At 49.1% G+C, this 18,978-nt stretch overlaps 2 protein-coding genes across 2 annotated transcripts in view; both read right to left on the reverse strand.

Moving 5' to 3' along the window:
* Positions 1 to 18,978, reverse strand: part of LOC310648107 (1-phosphatidylinositol 4,5-bisphosphate phosphodiesterase eta-2-like) — a 106,534-nt gene continuing 87,556 nt past the window's right edge. Inside the window, exons 16-25 of the mRNA XM_083375810.1 lie at positions 18,793 to 18,893; positions 18,595 to 18,692; positions 18,016 to 18,198; positions 17,053 to 17,160; positions 16,274 to 16,398; positions 14,094 to 14,178; positions 13,109 to 13,255; positions 12,328 to 12,407; positions 5,536 to 5,866; positions 1 to 2,723 (exon numbers count right to left, since the gene is read on the reverse strand). Of these exons, the coding sequence (XP_083231936.1) occupies positions 1,147 to 2,723; positions 5,536 to 5,866; positions 12,328 to 12,407; positions 13,109 to 13,255; positions 14,094 to 14,178; positions 16,274 to 16,398; positions 17,053 to 17,160; positions 18,016 to 18,198; positions 18,595 to 18,692; positions 18,793 to 18,893 (2,835 nt within the window). The 3' untranslated portion in view covers positions 1 to 1,146. The remainder of the gene's footprint in view (positions 2,724 to 5,535; positions 5,867 to 12,327; positions 12,408 to 13,108; positions 13,256 to 14,093; positions 14,179 to 16,273; positions 16,399 to 17,052; positions 17,161 to 18,015; positions 18,199 to 18,594; positions 18,693 to 18,792; positions 18,894 to 18,978) is intronic.
* Positions 3,735 to 5,520, reverse strand: LOC310648105 (uncharacterized protein). The gene is made up of 2 exons (XM_083375808.1): positions 4,807 to 5,520; positions 3,735 to 3,766 (listed from the first exon to the last, which is right to left on the reverse strand). Exons 1-2 carry the CDS (start codon positions 5,360 to 5,362, stop codon positions 3,756 to 3,758), a joined length of 567 nt encoding a protein of 188 aa, XP_083231934.1. The 5' UTR covers positions 5,363 to 5,520; the 3' UTR covers positions 3,735 to 3,755.

Here is an 18,978-nt window from a genome sequence, read left to right on the forward strand (position 1 = left end):
AATCTGTCCAGAGATAGTGTCACTCACATGCAGGGGTGGGGAATGATGGCCCTTTTATGATTATGGTGGGCTGGGGAATTCTGGGGGTTGAAGTCCATAAGTCAGAAAGGGGCCACGGTTCCCCACTCAGAGGAAAGAAATATAAATACTACAGCCTTAAACTCCTGATCTTTGCTGGAAGCTGCGGACGAACCACCCAAAGGCAAGTAGGTTAAATCATCTTTATTTCTGGAGTTGAGTCAGGTGATTTTACAAACATATTTTAAATTATTTGCAGTTTAGAAAGAGGAAACCATCTAACAACCGACAACAAAAATAACCACAGCGAAAAATCCAGCCCTCAACCTATTTCATACTCTCCAACCAACACATAGCAAGAGCTAAAAAATAAAATTCGACTTATATGATCTCTTTAATATATTCTCTCTTTTTTTTCTTACTGGGGAAAAAAAACGGTATCCATTATAATACATTAATTAGGCCAGGGGAGTCAAGCAAACAGGTTTAAGAAGGAGCTGAATCTCTGAACGCAGAGTTCAACTTTTTCTAAATTTTCTTTTAAAACATGGATTTATTTTTTTTAAAAAATATATCGCATGGAAGTGCAAAATAGACAAGCAGGAAACATCGAGAAAGGTATTTCCAGCTGGGAAAAGACCATCTTTGGTGATTGTGAACTGCTTGGGGGGGGTGGGGGGGTTCGGGGTTTTTTTTTTTCCCCCAGGACAGGGAGAGAGGGGGCACGGAGGAAAGCAGGCGATGAAAAGAGAAAAAGAAAAGGGGAGAATCGTGCAGCAACTTGGACGTGCTTCCCAGGAAACGTGGAGAGGGGAGAAACCTTCTCAGGATCGCTTCCCAACCCTGGGAAAATCTGTGCTGCCCACTCCCCGTGGACGCATGCTACAGACTGCATTATCATTAAGATTATTGTTATTATTACTGTTTCTCACAAACACAAAATGGTCCATTGGAGGAGGAGGGGGGAGGAGGAGGAGGAGGAGGAGGAAGAGGAGGAAAGTGCTGCCTCATTCAACGAGGGTTTTCTGCACTAGGCATACATGTATCTATATTTTTAAGAAAAGGAGGGAGAGGGTTTTGCTCCGACAGCAATGTAAACATCGATTCTGGGTTCAGCCCTTCCCACCGTCAGAGTTTGAAGGTAAAGACGACATCGGCGTCGGGGTTCAAGTCCGTTGGGTTCTTGAGTTGGGATGTAAACAAGCCGGGGGAAGCCGGGTCCATGTAAGGCCCCCCTGGAAAGCAGCAGGCTCCTTCGGGGACGCCCCGCTCCTCGATGGGGCTCCCCTTGTTCAAGGCCAGGCTTCTGAGCTTCTGCCTTTCTTGAGCTTGCCTGGCCCGGTTGGCGATGTATCTCACCCTGCTCTGACTCCGAGACGAAGACCTTCGGATCAGGACGGTCTCTTCCTCTTCCTCCTCCTCCTCCTCGGCCTTGGCGGGTTGCAGACAGGTGGGGGAAGTGATGTCGTTCTCCTGCTGGAAGGAGGTGAGCTTCCTCAGGCGCTCGGTCAGCTCATCCGCGGGTCTTCCCGAAGCCTTGAAGGCCCTCACCGAACGGGTGGCAAAGCTGCGGCTGATGATCCGGTACTTGCTCTCCAGAGTGGACGTGATGTCGTCCGAGGTGAGATCACCCAGGCTTTTGGACTTCCCGTGGTTGGAATCGGGGGTCTTCTGCTCTTTGGACTTTGGGCCAGACCGCTTGAGGCTCTCCACGTACAGCCGGTTCCAGGTGTGTCTTCTGGAGACAGAAGAGAGCCCTAGCGGCCTCGGGCGCAAGTCGTCTTCCATGGGTTCATCGGACCTCAAGTTAGGGTTAGATTTGCTCTTGGTCACCATGGGGGTTTCGCATCCGGAGGCGGCGTTGGCCGACCACGGCCTCACGATTCTTCTGTCAGGGATGACCTCAAAGGTCTTAGGAGCACCAAGGTCAGGGAGGCTTTTCCGGGCCAGGTTGGGCAAGGAGAGGTCTATTACGGTGTCGTTAGAGGACATGCTGGATGAAGAAGACATGCTGTCTCTGTGGGTGCCGAAATCAAGCTTGCTCCAGATCCGGTCGTTGACCGTGGCATCCCAATAGACTTCCGGCACAGGAGAAGCTTTGTCAGGATGCTTCAGTGCGACTACATGGTCACCCAGTTTATATCCTTCATTCTTTGATCTCCTGGCCACAGTCTGAGGCGTGGGGACTCCGGCGGTTCCTCGGGGAGTTGTGTGGAGTGGAGTTGGTGTGGCGCTGTTTTCCCTGTCACTTTGGTGTGATGGCCCAGCTCTGTTCGTCCCCAGCTGTTGTTGAACCCACCTATCTGTCTTCTTCTGGCCATTTCCAGCCAGATGGAGCCAACGATTGTCGGACACTAGGTTGCGCTGAACTTGCGAAGGGAGAAGGCCTCCGTTGCAAGGAGCCCTTTTCCAGCCCCCTCCCTCTTGGGTGCTTCCCATCCCTTCTTCCTCGTCCGAGACACTAGGAGCGAGAAGCGCCTTCTCCAAAACCGCAGGCTGCCCGGGGGAAGTTCTGTCCAGCTGCCCAGGGTGACCCCTTCCATCTGGGACAGCTTCCTGGGAATGATGAGGCACAGATTCTTCTTGGGGATCACTGAGGAGGAGATGGGTGGGCGGAGGGAAGAAGAAAGCGGAAGGCTCCTCGTGGATGGTCTGCAGGTTGCGTAAGGAAGGGACCGACCTGTGCCTTGAGAATAGGGGGACACCTGGAGGAGGAAAGAAAAGAGAAGAAAAATCCAGGGATGAGTAAACGCCAAAGAACTTCTCACACCTAGAACTACTTCACACAGAACAAGCCTTGACACCTGTCCACTCCTAGCAGGGTTTTGTTGAGCCACCTCCACAAAACTACCAGAATTCCCCCAGGGGTATTTTTGGAGGCACCCAGCCTGAGAAAGCTAAAATTGCATGAAATAAATGTAGCGAACATGGAGGGAACAAGCCAGCATCAACTTCCCATCGTCCTGTGCACTCCCACAGGGAGGGCCTCCTCAGGGTCCCGCCGGTCAGGGAGTGCCGGCAGGCGATGCCCAGGGGGAGAGCGTTCTCGGTGGGCGCGCCTGCCCTATGGAATCAGCTGCCTGTGGAACTCCGGATGGCCCCCGACCTTCGCTCGTTTCGCCGGGACCTAAAAACCTGGCTATTTCAGTTAGCCGGCCTGGACTGAGGGGTTTTAAGGTTTTAAATTTTAAATAACTCTTTTGGGGCTATTAGTTTAATTTTATTTTAATTTGTACATTGCACTGTTTTAATTTGCCCTGTCAACCGCCCTGAGTCCCTCGGGAAAAGGGCGGTACATAAATCGAAACAAACAAATAAATATAAAGTAGCCTCAAAGACCAACTAACCACGCTGGCACACAAGACAACTTATGAGCTAAGGAGAACAGGACAAGAAAATCTTGCTGATGATGTTAGGTAGTTTGGTAACGAAACGTTCAGGAGTTAAAAAGCCCAAGCTACAATAGTCTTTCCTATTATTTCAGTGCAGGAAAAGTTTCAGACAAGTAGTGTGAAGCTGGGAAGGAGAAACCGTGGAGCAGGGGTAGGGACTACGGTGCCTTTAGGACTTGTGGACTTCAACTCCCGGAATTCCTGAGCCAGCCACACTGGCTCAATGGCTTCTGGGAGTTGAAGTCCATAGGTCCTGACGGGCCCAGGGTGAGAGAGCAGGCAAATGAAACCACGAAAGAGCGTCAACAGCAAAGTTCATCGGTTACCTGGAACTGGATCATCCTTTCAGTTCTTAACTACGTGGGAAAAGAGGGCGTGAGGAACAGGACACAAAAAGAAGAGGGAAAATTTAAAAAAAAAAAGGAGAAAAAAACCCAGTTAGTTCAGGGACAGAGAGAGAATAAATTAGTAAGAAGAAATGAGACTGACTCAACGTGCCAATCCTGAGAATTCGCTTTTGACCAACCAGAAGAAGCTCAAGAGAAAGAGCTGGGGGGGGGGGGGAAAGTCAGGATTGTGGATTCCCCCCGGGAATCTCTGTGTTCAGCTAAGTATAAAAAAAAATCCCATTTGCGCTTCCCTCCCCCCCGAAATAGGCGTTATTGGCATGGTGGGATCTGGTTTTTAGACACCACGAGGGGGTTCCCTATTTGGACAACCCTTCTCCGGAGGCCGTTAAAACGAGGGAAATACTCTGCACGGGGACTGAGCTGAAAGGAACCGTGGTGTTCGTGCTTTGGGCAGCTGCAACAAGAATGACTCCTTGCAGTGGATTAAGTCGCTTCGAGAAGAAGGAGAGCCGAGGGGTGACCTCACTCTGTGTTGGCTTAGGCGAGGTCAGTTCTCAGCTCAAAATGACAGCTTGGGTGACCCCATTAGCGTTAACCATCATCCCCGATTCCCAACCAAAGGGAAGCCATTGATTAGAATGTAGAAACCCGTTTTAGAATTCCTATTTATGTAACAAAATAACGAAGGGACCCGGGAGCAAGTTAATTTTTGCTTTCCTTGATGCAGCACATCTGGTTGGATGAGAAACGGATTTCGGATCACAGGCATGCATTAAACACACAAAGGGACACCACGACAACCTGCAAAGCAGAGGTTTGCTACAGGAGACGGGCTGGCATGCAGGGGAAGTCACTACTTGGCTACGATGAAGCCCCCAGCAGAAATGAGGTGGCCACCCCATGCTTGGACGGTCAACCAAGGAAGGACGACGCTAAAGTGGCCGAGCCACACGTCAACCAGCAGAACAAGGAGCGTGGATGTTTCTACAGGGAGACGACGGCACGATATGGAATGGACGGGTCGGGCGCGGGAGATCTGCTCTTACCAGTAAAGAATATAGGGGATTTACTCCGAATTTCCTCCATTTTTTCAGAAAACAAGGCATTCATTTCCCTCTGAAGGGTGCCTGCCGGCTTGCGGGCGCTCTCCGGCCAGCCTTTGGAGTAATTGGGACTTTCCAGGCTCTCTAAGCTGCTGGAGCTGGAGGACACCGACCCGTTGTTGGAACCCACCAGGTTGATGGTACTTCGGTATTTGCCGCCCGGCGGAGGGCGCCACCGGTGCCAGGACCGGTCCTTGGCCCCGAGACACGCGGAATCCCCCTTTTTCTTCCCTGAGGTCCCAAAGGTCTGGCAGGTTCTGGGCAGGCTCTTGCTGGCCCCGTAGCTGGTGCACAGGTGCAGATCTGAGCACGCTCGGGGCTGTTCCCGGATCCCCCAAGGTTTGAGCTCCACCCGCTCCTCGCCTGCCAACGCGCCACAGCAGCTGCATGGCGGAGCCTCGCCAGCGGCCGGCTGACCGCCGCTGGGCTCGCTCCACTGGCCCTCCAGGTCGGGGCCCTCGTGGGAGCCGATCACGCACTTCATGCAGTAGGTGACCATGCCGATCCTACCCAGTTCGTTGCCGGCACACCGGGTGAAGAGGCCCTGTTTCTCGCCGGCCGGTTTGTCCTGGAGGCAGAGCCGGCTGGACCTCCGGATGGGCTCGCTGAAGGTGGCGTCCCGGAAGCCCTGGGCGCGGCTGCTCTGCTCTCTGCCCAAACTGCGAGCCTTACCTTTGGGTTCCTCGGGCTCCGCTTCCCGGCGGCTGACACTCTTTGGGGAAGGAGAGGGCGCGGGGGACAGGCAGTCGGACTCTTGGCCAAAGCGAGGGTGGGAGGCGTCTTCCAGGGTGGGGTCCTTGCTGGCCCCTTCCGAGCTGCTGTCTCTGGCGTCCAGGGCGATCTTGGGCTTTTTCAAGCTCTTGGTGGGTGCGCTGGCCGTCCGCCGCAAGAGCTGGCTGCTAAAGGAATGTTTGCGGTTGAGCTGACCAGCAACATGGCTGTCGAGCGAGGCCTGCTTTGGACTTCTGAGAAAGAGACTTTTTAAACCCAGCGCTTGCTTGACCTGGGGGGAGAAGGAGAAGGAGGAGAGAAGCCATCACAGAGCATGTACGCTTCTTCCCCGGCGCGGCGAGGGAGAAAACCAAACAAACCAGACCACATGGAGCAGCGATAATGCAAGATGTGATTAACCTCAGGGTAGCCTCGGCTAATCCCGGTTGGACTGGAAGGCAGAACTGGGAGGAAGATATGAATTGCAGTTTGGTTTCAAGACTTCACGGCTGTAGCCACCCGGCCTTCCCCGGCTGTTTCCATTTCCTAACCCAAATGATGGTTCCCCCACTCCACCCCCGTGATCATGGGGAAGGTCACGTCTGCACAGGCCCATCCGAGTGTTGGAACCCTTCTAACATCTGGGATCCTTGGTGATCTCTGAGCTTGGGTGTTTCCTTGCAGACATTTCATGACCCAACTAGGTAACATCATCAGTGCTAGAAGGGAATGGGTGGAGGAGGAGGAGGAGGAGGAGGAGGAGGAGGAGGAGGAGGAGGAGGAGGAGGAGGAGGAGGAGGAGGACTATGAGGTCCTGGGTGCTCTCTGAGCTTGGTGGTTTTCTTGCAGACGTTTCATGACCCAACTAGGGAACATCCTCATGGCTAGAAGGGAGTGAAGTTGGCAAATACATAGAATAACTGTCAAGCTGGTAACAACTAGATAGATAGATAGATAGATAGATAGATAGATAGATAGATAGATAGATAGATAGATAGATAGACAGATAGAAAAAAATCAGCAAGAAATCTCTCATGTACAACATACACAGATAATGGAGGAGGGGATTTTCCCCACCTCCCAAGAAATACAAGACACTCCCCCTCCCCCATTGATGGAATGCAGTGGTGTGCAGTGATATTTCTTCCCCCTCCCTTCCCATCAGCCCCTCGAGGTCACTTGACGCATTCTCCCGGTGAGGCTATTTACTGACCCTTGAATCCAAACGAGCGATTCAAGATCCCAAATCCAGTGCAAATTTGGTGGGAAGAAAAAAAGAAGAAAGCCGTTTAAGAAGAAGATCCAGCATATTTGCACCCGGGGGATCAAGCCCAGGCAGGGCAGGGACCCTTAAGCGGAGGGTGAAATAACCCACAGGACAAACTGTGGGTTCTGTTAGCGGGTGGGGGATACCTCTTGGCTCAAAACAGAGCAGGGGTTATTGGCGTTAGAAGGGAAAACTACCCAACCCCTCCCTAGAGAGAGGTGGTACAGGTTAGTCCTCGACTTACAATGCCTTGTTTAGTGACTGTTCGAAGTTACAAAGGCACTGGGGAAAAAAGGGGAAGCCAGTGGGGGAATCCTGGATCTGCTTGATAAACGTGGGAAAGTCTAGAGGTTCAATGGCTTGTCAAATGTTCCGGGAAATGTCGCAATCCATGTTATGAGTGGAACTTTGGTGTGTGTGTGTGTGTGTATTGTTGTTGGGGTTTTTTTTTCCCCAAGAGGAGGAGAAAAAAAAATAATCAAGCTAAATCAGGGAAAAGACACACACAAAAAAATGTTCATGATGTTTTCGGGTGGACGGAAGCATGCAAGCGTGGTGATGCTCCGCGCTCACTACACCTTCCTGGGTGGCGAGGAAGGGAGAAAGGGGGGGGTACCTTTATGGCGTCTAAATTTGCTCTGCTTCTAAAAGGAGACTTTTTTTGACACACAGAAGGCCACTGCAATCACAAACAGACAGAAGTAAAAAGGCAGAAAGTGAGACACAGGAGAAGAAGCAATCCGAGACGGCCCTAAGAGAGATTGAGGAAAGGGTCGGCAGGTAACCCACATACACAAATAGCACGGATAAACTACGAAAGGGGTGGGGGGGGAGGAGAGAGAGAGAGACAAACCAGAGGAGGGATCAAGGCGGACTCTGACATTATTCAATCCCCCCAGGGATGCAGAAAAGTGAGCAGAAAAAGAGCAAAGTGGCTTTCTGACCATACCAAACAATTCTTTAAAAGTGTGGCGACTTTGCAGTGGAGACCCCTTCCCCAATTGCTCAGCTATGCATTGTAGTCCTAGATTTACTTACCACCTTCATGGAAACTAGCACTTAAAATTGGGAGAGGGTACTATTGTCTACTTTGATATAACAGAACAACAGAGCTGGAAGGGACCTTGGAGGTCTTCTAGTCCAGCCCCCTGCTCAAGCAGGAGAGCCTACAGCATTCCAGGCAAAGGGTTGTCCAAACGGCTGGATGTTGTCCGAAAAGGTGGTTGCCAAAACAAATGGACAAAAACAGGCAGATTCAACGAGAACAACGTTCTTGAACCATCGACTGGCAACCTCAAAATGGTGTCTCACCAAGGATGTCATGATTTTTTACAGTTAGCAGAAGGATGCTCCATACTAAACTCAAATCATTAAAAGACGTGGGGATGGCAAGGTGAGAAGTCCCCTTTCTGTATAATTAAATTTTATTTGGAATGAAAGTGTCTAATTAGGGTGGGGGGAAAGCAACAGTTGGATAAGACTTTTTTGTCCCCCCAGAAAAATACAGCAGGATCCCTTGCGGCGATCTGAGTCTGGTTCCACATTCAGTGGGACTAGGCTTGGGGTCAGAGTTCACCCGCACAAAATGAAGGAATCTCTTCCATGGAAAGATTAGACTCCATAATTAGTAGATTGATGCCCACAAAGTCAGGGGCAGGAGAAATGTTAATGAGAACACAACAAGGGGTAGGTAAGCGATTTGCAAAAACAGGAGTACCAGAGATAAAAGCAATAAAAAAACAAATCAGCGGGGGAAATTGAAAAAGAGAAGGGGGCGGGGAGGACTTAAGGCTAGCGAACAAGTTGCAGTGGGAGGGGGCTTCTGAAGACCGAAAGAGATTCAGGTGTGTGTGGGGGGGGGAAGGAGGTGTTGGGCAAACTGGAAGCCAGCAAGTTCCCCACCCCACCCCCATCCCCAAAAATTGCTGCCAGCTTTTTAAAAAGACCGTGTCAGTCAGCTGCAAATTAAAACTATCCATCAGGAAGCAACTCAAGCAGAAGAAGAGAGAAAGATTGGGGGGGGGGGTTGAAAGGAGAAATCAAAGAGGGCAGGAATTTGGAGGGGCTGATCAAAGGAGGTTAATCAATGGAGAAAATTGCCTGCTGTGGAGAGATAGGTAAGCTTCAAATGTCTGTCTCTGTGCGAAGGAAGGCTGGTTCGTTAAAGTCAATGCTGTTTGTCAATGTTGTTGCTCCCCCCCCCCAAAAAAAACCCCCACCAGAATAGTGGTCCTGCCTCTCTGGAAAAGTAAGTTTCTAGTCCTCATGCTCTGAATCAATGCACTGAGAGACAGGCTCTCATTCCTTCAAGTCCAGCAATACAGTAGCTCTTTCCCAAGGTGTCTCTCTCCCTCCCTCCCTCCCTCCCTCTCACACACACACAACCTTCTGCTGTGTCTATTTGAAGTGAAGGACAATTGACAGGACTACTCTTCTACTTAATTAACACCGACAGAATTCACTTTCTGGAGGATTTTTTATTTTTTTATTTTTAAAAAAGGCACAGGGCTTTTAAGCTTACGGTTAGACCCTGTGTGTGTGTGAGAGAGAGAGATAGAAACAGAGAGAGAGAGAGAGAGAAAGAGAGGTGGGGAGGGGGGTAGGAAGAAAATTCAATTTCCCCCTTTCCTTCCGGCTTCAGTTTATTAAGCGCTGCTACGGCATCTAAGTGACTCCTGGCCAAGAACGGATCGATCCGTCCTCCCCTCCTGGATTGTTGGAAAAAGTGGAAACGTTTACTTGGAGACAGGCTGGGGGCAATCTTTCCACAAAAGGAGCCAATGGCAGGAGGGAAGAGGGCTTCCAAATTTCCTCCTCCTCCCCTGCAGACAACTAACCCCAATTCGGGGCCTGATCCGGTACAAGGTGGGAAAGGAATTATGGGCTGGGCTTCCCTCCCACACACACACACCCTGCTTGCAAAGCTTTCCCGGGTGGATGTCTGTCGGAAAGGGAAGGAGCAGAAGAGCAGAAGGCCGGGAAGCTTGGCCCCTCTTCAATTTCATTGAACGCTGAGGACCAGACCTAGAAGGATTAGAAACGGAAGATTTTCCAGACAAGATGCCTTCTTTTTGTCGGAGGGTTTGAAACAACCCAGCTGGCCTTCCTCCAACTCTCCCTCGGATTTTTTGGCCCAGAGGAGAAAAGAAGAAGTTTGGAGAGAGGCTTGAACTTAACAGTGTTAACTTCTCCCCTCCCAATTCTCCCTTGTTGGAAGGAGAAAAAGGGTGCCTAAATGCCAGCTTTTTTTTTGCAAAAAAAAAAACACAAAACCCACAAACACCCCCCCCCAACGTTGCTATGCAACATTGCCCGTTTGGCACGGCTTCTTCCCTGTCGGATTCGCAGCACCTGGAATCCGATGGGCCAGCTCTAAATCCAGACAAGAGACTCGCTTGTTCTCTTCGGGACGTTTTTTCCCCCCCCCCCGCTGCCACCCACCCACCCCGCCTCCTGACACGTTTTGGGCTTTCAAGACAAGAGCCCATCGGCTGAGAAGGGATCTCTCCAAAGAGACGCACAGATCTGCTTTCTCGGCCCCTGGCTGAGAAATCAAAACAGAGCTAAAGTGGATTCAGAGTGCCAAGAAACCAGCTTCCCTGTTCAAAATGACCCTAACCCCCCCAACCCAAAAAGAATTCCATCATACAAGTACGCCTCGATTTATGACAGTCCGTTCAGTGACCGTTTGAGGTCACAACGGCCCCAAAAAAAGGGACTTGCGATTGTTGTTGTTTTTTCCCCCACACTTAAGACCGTTGCTTAAGACCCGCCCAGGTGGGTCAGGTGGTCAAAATTCAGATGCTCGGCCACTGACTCGGTCCAAGACAATGGCTGTCCCAATCTAAACTGGTTTTGCAAACAGACAAGCAGAAAATTCATAGACACTTTGGACCAGGTTATATGTATTCCGTACCAACAGGATGAAAAACAGATTTTATCCGTGGGCTGTTAGGCTTTTAAATGGGACATAATCTCTGTGAATTTATGCAGAATTGAGTTGGGAGGTGTGTGGTGTAGTTGGCTCACATGGTGTGGTGGGATGGAGGGTTTGTTGTCACTGTGTGTTGGGGGGAGAGAGCACGGGGGGGGAGGCTCAGCTAATCTCAATGTACACATGTTGTACTTTGACAATAAAGGTTTATTTATTTATTATTATTATTATTATTATGGGCAAGCTGGGTTTTTTTTCTTTCTTTGTTTGTTTGTTTCCAATGGAGTTGCTTCCGCTAGACAGCATTATTTTCCACTGATTTGGCTTGGCTAATTATGATTTAATAAGATTAAAAAAGGCACAGACATAAATCACTTGATGGATGAACTCGCTCTCTGTAACTGGGAGGAGATAAATGGGCTGGCTGCCACAGAGGAAATCCATCAAATACGTACAGTACAAATAGGATGCATACCAACATGCATGCAAACGCCAGAGAATCAGTTTGGGTTTTGCACACAGTGAAAAGTTTAGAGAAATTTCGGAAAAGTAGGGACTTGCCATTTTTTAATCAAGGTGGGGAGAGAATAAAATTGGACGGGGAAATAATTTTTTTTAAAAAAAAAACACTTCTACAGCGTGCACCATTTTTCCCCTCCTGAATGTCCAGCATTTGGGGAAGGTTAAAAAGAAAAAAAGAAAAGAAAAGAAAAAGCAAATAGAAGAAACCCTTGTAGGAATGGTGAGGTTTTCCTGACCTGCATTTAGACAGAGACATCCTGTGATTTGACCACGTTCAAACATTGCTGGCAGAGTTATGATGCCAGATCGTATTGCAGGCCTCAGTCGTTGCAGTGAAAAAAAATGACACTCCTTCCTAAGCGACGTGAAACGTAATTATTTCTGCTCAAGCACTAACAGACCCTTGAACACAGGAGCACCGGCGGTGTAACTAGCTGAGAAAATAAGTCACTCTGAGTCTGGATAAGAATTTCCCAAAGCACTGGGTCAGCTGATCAGCAGCAAAGCACACAATTGCAGCACGGATTAGGTTTGGCCAAGGCTGTTGCTGAGTTTTCTGGGCAAAGCTAGAAAGCCGGTCCAGGCTCAGAATTGCTTTGAGACTGAATTTTTATTTTTTTAAAAAAAATGTTTACATGAACCAGCCGATTGCAGAAATATCTGTGTGAGTCCCAAAGATGCTTTTCCAAAAGGCAACCCGGAACTTCTCGGTGTTTTTCCTCCAAAAACGTTTCGCTTCTCATCCAAGAAGCTTCTTCGGTTCTAACTTCTTCAGTGAGAATCGAAGAAGCTTCTTGGAGAAGAAGCGAAACGTTTTCGAGGGGGGCGGGACGGGAACCTAAGGAAATCCAATGGCCTTTTGGAAACGCAGCCTTGGCACCAGCAGGACCTGGGTGATGGAGAACCTCCTTAGGTATGAAATCGGGAGCCATCAGTTCTCCCTTCCGTTAAGGACAAGTCAACCCAACTCATCTGGAAGAAATCTTAGTTCTAGACGGCTTTGCCCAGCTCGGACTTCGGGATGACTCACCTTACCACAGATGTCGTTGACGGCTACGTGAACGAAAATGGAGGCTTCCTCCATGCCTTCTAGGTAGACGTGCCGATAGCCTGAAAGCAAGGAAAGCGGGCTGAATGAAGGCTTCTCATCTCCTTTAGCCCAAATCCCTTCCGGGGTCTCCAACCTCCCCCATTTCTGGCCGGAATGGATGGGGGGGAGCAGGGAGGAAATAGTCACATTAATAACCCTCCAATTTTTGCAGGCATTCATCCTCCAGCTGGCTCTTAACGTCATTATTGGCCTTAATTGCAGCCAATCTTTGGCTGCCAATGAAAACGACAGTCTCGTTTTAAGGCAAAACCTAAAACAACAACAACAACACCCCACCAACGAACGCCCATGCTTTGAAGTTCTTCTCCATCGATCCGGGGATGAGCCAAAGGAAAGTTGGCAGAGATAACCAGCAATTCAGAGAGGCCTTTTTGGTTATGACTGGCAGGAAGAACGGGGCGAGAGAAAACGGGACGATATTCGTGGCCCTTTTCCTGCGGCTTCCGCTAACGTCAAACGCTCAAAGGACCAACTGGCTAAATGTCTCTCCAGGGTTTTCCAAGCGAGATTCTTCTCCTCGCCAGACGGAAAGAAAGATTTGGGGGCACACCCAGCCAAGACATCCCTCTTTATTGTCTGTTTGGTACCTACCTTAACGGGCAAATTCTCAAGAGTCTGAGTATCGCCAAGGAAAAGCAGGGGAAAGAAAATAAAACAAAAATAAAACACCCACGCGGTCGTACAAACAGATCTATCTTACCTGGCATCATTGAGGTAAACGCAATGGTTCTCTGACCAATAAAATCCCTCCCGATGGGATCGTGGTCCCAGACCAGGAAACGCACCAGGGCAATCTCTGGCATGCACACGTTGAAAACCAAGGTTTCTTCCCACATCGGATTGAAACCTGCAAAACCAAGACTCAGGAGAACGGGCCTTTCTAGGAATGATCTACTGAGCGGTGTTTCTCGACTTTGGCAGCTTGAAGATGGCTGGATGTCCAACTCCCAGCCAGCCTTAGAGAGAGAGGTGTGTGGACTTCAGCTCCCAGAATTCCACAGAGAAGAGGGGATCGACTGACTCTTCAAAGCACCAGAAGGCCCAGAACGTAGAATAATGGGAGTTGGAAGGGACCTTGGTACAGGGGGTTGGGCTAGAAGACCTCCAGGGCCCCTTTCCAGCTCTATTCTGACTGATTGAACCTGATCTTCTGCCACTCTCCCTTGTCGCCCCACGCCTACTTCCAAGCACCCTGAAATACTGCTTGATGATGGTTTCGAACCGACATTAGGATTCCAAAACACAACAAAACGAAAGAAACATAAAGCAAACAAGATGTTGGGGGGGGGGGTGAAATGCACTTTTTAAATGTGCTGTTTGCTTTGTTTCATTCCTGTGTTTCTGTTTAAAAAAAAGTTTGGACTTCTGTATTTTTGGGGATAAAATAAAAATACGAAATAAATGGGAAAAAAAACTTTTTTTTAGGAAAGACTTCCTTGAGGGAACCAGCTATTCACCACTGAAGTAAAGTCGCTGGGAAGTTGCCAGGTGCCCACAACTCCTCCAGGTGATGTTGGGCAGCCAACTGTCAATGAGGCTGCGCAGATGTTCTGCGCGGACAGTAACTGGATTAATTTGGAGAATTCAACCCCTCCTAGGGTTCTGTGAATCCCTGCAAGATGTCCTTGGCCTTACAGAGATGGCGGGAACGTGAGAGTCAAACGGGAAGGAGGGAGAAGCCATACCATTGTCGTCCACCACTCTGGTCTGCTCTTTGCAACAATCCATGGGCAGCCCAATCACTTCGACTTCCACAAAGGGATCTATGATCTGGAAAAGAGGTCAAATATGAAGGTCACCCAGCACAGCTGGACCGTGGCCTCTTTCCCCACCTCGGCTGGCTTTCTTCCTGGGCCGTAAATCTTAATTAACTTGAGAAGATGGCTCTCTGAGAAGAGGCCTGCACATCTGCCACCCAAAGGCCTTGGATCTGGAGATGCTGGAGAAGGACCAAATTCCCTTTCCTTCCAAAGATCGCCAGTTCAATTCCGCACAGCTCCACTTAACCACACGTACGCAAGAGAGAGTCTCAAAATACCCTGGGTTTTTTTGTGTTTTTTTTTGTTTTTAAACACTCACTTACTGCTGAGATAAACCATCTTTTTACCTTCAAACTAACAAACCAATCAATGGAAGAATAAATACGTCATTTGGAGCAACCTGGCCATTTTCAAGAAAGGTACTGTATAAAAGCGCGGACTTTCCCAGGACACGTAAACTGTATTTGGAGCGGCACAAGGGGAAACTCTAAGACTTTTTTTTATTCAGAATCAAAATGCTTTTATTTGAGTAAACTTGCAGGAGCAAAAAGAATGGGGGCCATTAGAGTTTATTTAGATGCACTACGACGCAGGCATCACGTACGTCTGACGGTCCCATCGTCGATACTCAGACCAGCCTCCATGTGAGAAAGGGATGATTAGAGACGAAACTCAATGCTATTTCCCCCCTCCCCGCCCCAGACTGGCCAATTAACAGCTTGGGAGAAAGAAACCACCCACAAGGATTATGCGTAGCCCCCAATTAAAAAAACAAAAAAAACCCCAAGAGACAACTTTTGCTCATAGGCAAAATAAATCCAGGGAAGGGAGGGGGAAAGAGGGGAGAAGAAATTTTTTTTGGAGCAGGTCCCGGTGCAAACGGGCTCTATCCGAAGAAAGCCATCGATCTTGGCTCCGACAACTCAGCAGCTTAATGTTGTTTTACAGGAAGATTCGAGGCTTGGGAGTTTTATTTATTTATTTTTCAGTCTCTCCCCCCCCACCCCACCCCCTTGCTTTCCAGGGAGGCCTGGTGAATAGAAACTTTGTCACTTTGATGGAAGGTCTTGGCAGAACTTTCCTGACTCCCCAGAGGCACCCTGTGGACAATAATGTGGACTGGGATCTTTTTTTTTTTTTTTTTGCACAAAGAGAACTGGCCAAGCACCTGCTAAACGCCCTCCCCCCCCCCAAGGGAAAGGAACGGGTTGCATAATCTTTCCTTTTAAAAAAAAAACTAACACGAAGCTGTACGATGGAACCTGTAGTGGTCAGAAGTGGGGGGTAGGAGCCACGCTGAAGCCCAGCTTGCAAACTAACTCACTTTCTTGGGGGGAAAAGAAAAAAAAAGCCCTTGATGGCATTTGCCCCCCCCCAAAGTCCCACACATCTCCTTGCCCCAAGAGAAAAAACGCTTGCTAGTTTTTCTTCCCCCCCCCCTTGAAATCAGAAAGAGTTCTCTGAATTGCGCCTTCAAATGGACAGTTTTCATTATTCAGAAATTTGGGGGTCATTGTAGCCGGTTAAGTCGAAGACTTCCCTGCTAAACTTGTAAGCCGCCCTGAGTCTTCGGAGAAGGGCGGGATATAAATGGAATTAAAATAAAATAAATAAAATAAATGCTGGATTCTGGCGAAACCGTCCTGAATCAGTCACGTGACCACGGGTGATTGCAAATGGCCGTCAATGCAGCCAGCTGCCCAAAGTTTGATCCCAAGGGCGGGCCCCCAACCGTTGGAACTTTGAATCTGGGTTATCGGGATCGGGGCCAGGTAGGTTGGCTGGAACCCCAAGCAGCTGCTAAGCGACTGGCCCTACGTCAAAGGCTACCTGCAGCGAGGAGAGCCCTGGTGGCACAGTGGCCAGAATGTGGTACCGCAGGCTAATTCTGCACACTGCCAGCAGTTCGATCCTGGCTGGCTCAATCGAGGTTGACTCGGCTTTCCATCCGTTTGAGGACCCAGGTTGCTGAGGGCAACAGGCTGACTCTGTAAACTGCTTAGAGAGGGCTGTAAAGCACTGTGAAGCAGTATATAAGTCTAAGGCCTATTGCCATTTGTATTATTTCCCTCTGGATAGGGTACTCTGGGTTCACACCACCATACCTCGCCTCGGTCTCCAAGCATGGAATCGCGCGGCTTCGGGAGCTGCTGTCCGCTGATGACCCTCAGGACGAGTTGCTTTTTCATCAGGCCAGCCAGAGGATCTTCGGAATTGGGGTTGAAGATCCCTGGAAGAGATTTACAGAAGTTGCATGGGGATTTCATGTCTGTAGGGGGTCTCTGGACCCAGGAAGGCGGGTCCAGACGTGTTGTGGGAATCCAACCATGTTGTGGATTTTGTAAATCCACTTTACTCCCACTCCTCGTAGTCATGGCTGACAGATGAAAGATAGGTGGAGGGAAAAATGAAAGAGAAGGAAGGAAGGGACAGGAGGAAGGAAGGAAGGAAGGAAGGAAGGAAGGAAGGAAGGAAGGAAGGAAGGAAGGAAGGAAGGAAAGACCTTGTCAGCTCTTTTAATTTATAGGTGCATTTTTCCTGCCTCTTTGGCTGTGCTGGATTCTTGAACTGGGGCAGGGGGTAGGACTACATGTCCCATCCAACTCTTACATCCTACCGAGGACTATTATACGTGAATCGGCTTTGATAAAGCTTTATTCCTGAGCCAAGGGTATCTATTTGATCCACTGCTTTAACAACAGGAGGATCTGGGGAGCCAGCAGATCAAACAAAATTCCTCTCTCGATTTGGAAAGAAACCAGGAAGCAGAGAAAGAAAGGACATTCCTTACTGGGCCGTTAAATACGAAGTTGAGGACTCAAATCAATTTCTGGGGGAGGCTGTGAAGGAGACAGACTTGCTGATTACCGCCTCATCTTCTTACCTTGACACATACACTTGGGCTTGAGGACGTAGCCGCAATTCCCGTTGGCGCCAAACTTGGCGCGGTTGAGCTGCAGCATTCTCCCTTCGGATTGGTAGTTCAGCGCCACTGCAACGGAAGGAGAAGTGGGGAATACAGGAGCCGTAGTGGCGCAGTGGTCGGAATGCAGGATTGCAGGCAAACTCTGCCCACTGCCGGGAGTTCGATCCTGACCGGCTCATGGTTGACTCAGCCTTCCATCCTTCCAAGGTCGATACAATTGAGGACCACCCAGATTGTTGGGGGGCAATACGCTTTAAAGCAGTGTGAAGTGGTATATAAATCTAAGTTCTATTGCTGAATAAGTGGCAAATTCTGATCCAGCCATTTTGGAAAGTATTTCTACTTTCTTCTTCTTCTTTTTGTCCTCCTCCTCCTCCTCCTTTTCTCTCTCTCTCTTTCTCTCTCTCTCTTTTAAGGGAGAAGAGCTACTTTGTTTTCAGAAAATGATATTAAGAGAAACCATCACGGCTGAGAAATTAAAAAAAGGGGGGGGGATGGTTGTCTCTTCATTCTCCGCCAGCTAACTTTTTTTTTTCAATGGAAAAGTAATTGCTTTTTTATTATACAGAGATGGAATGGTAGGGGAAGAGAAGGGAGATTTGAGGGTGTAAAATGTAGTACAGTACATCTTGAATTTCTAAAGGCTCTAACTTTAAGAACCGGACTAAAAACAACAGCTGTGCGATTAAGCAGAGAGGGAGGGAGGGAGGGAGGGAAGGAGAGAGAGAGAGAGAAACACTGCTTTACAGTTTCCCTCCAGGACAAATTCCACCAAAATGAATTTCTCCTTTTGCTTCGCTTCTCTATCTGCCATTTCCTCCTCCTCCTCCTTCATCCCTCTCAGGGACGGGCTTGCAGAACCGAGGCAGGGAACCGTGAAGGGAAGTGGGCTTTGGGGCTACAAACATCTGGATTCCTTACCCAACTGGCAGCCGGCGTTCCAGAAGGGCTGAGGGTTGTAATTGCTGGAATCCACCCGGTAGGAAGAAGGATAGATCCGGGAGAGCTGGTGCTGGTTGAAGAGGAGATACTGGGCTGGCTTTTGCTGAAGGATTTGGTGAGCTTTCGTTTCGCTGAAGGAGGAAACCTGCCAGCTGGAAGAGACTGGGGTGAAAGAAGGATGCGTTTAATAATAGTAACAATAATAATAACAGTAATAATAATGATGATGATGACGATGTTATTGTTGGAATGGGCCTTGGAGTTTTTCTAGTCCAACCTCTTTGGATGTCAACGTCTCCCTTGGAGTCTGGGATGGTACTATAGGTTCTCCTGCTTGAGCAGAGGGCTGGACTAGAAGACCTCCAAGGTCCCTTCCAGCTGGCAACCTCTTCCCTAGGGACACCAGTGGGATATAGGTACCTCCTGTAACTTCATTTCAGATGGTCCTCGACTTAGTGGCCAGTTTCTTAGCAACTGTTCCAAGTCCCCATGGATCCCTTCCACCAAGGTGCTCACGGGTTCCGCCTGGCTCTAGGGGAAGGTGGTAGGCAAACTTACTTTCCGATTCCACGTCGTGGCTTCCCACGGATCGCGTGTACTTCACCAAATCCGAGAGCGCCCGTGACAGTTTCATAGTTTTCTTCTGCCGATTTGTTCTGGGAGGACCGAAAACCAAGATTAGAAATGGCTGAAATGGATCCCCAATCAAAATGGCTACAGACAAAAGTCACTATTTCCCCCCCCCCCTAAACTTACTTGCTATAATGGACAGAAGTTCTAGTTAAGTTTCCTTGGCATTCAAGGTCGTCTTCTCCGTCTTCCAAACTTGGGGTCCTTTTGAGTTTGCTGGATTTTTTCTGGGGTTAAAAGGAAAAAAAAAAGGCAGGGAGGAAAAAAACATTATCGCAAAGGAGAAATAACTCTCACTAAAGCTCATTTCTG

Source organism: Vipera ursinii, assembly GCF_947247035.1.
Source record: "Vipera ursinii genome assembly, chromosome: 17".
Taxonomy (NCBI): domain Eukaryota; kingdom Metazoa; phylum Chordata; class Lepidosauria; order Squamata; family Viperidae; genus Vipera; species Vipera ursinii.

Coding starts and splice junctions, on each gene's coding strand:
- LOC310648105 (XM_083375808.1), bottom strand. CDS start 5,362: ATGGTCACCTACTGCATGAAGTGCGTGATCGGCTCCCACGAGGGCCCC.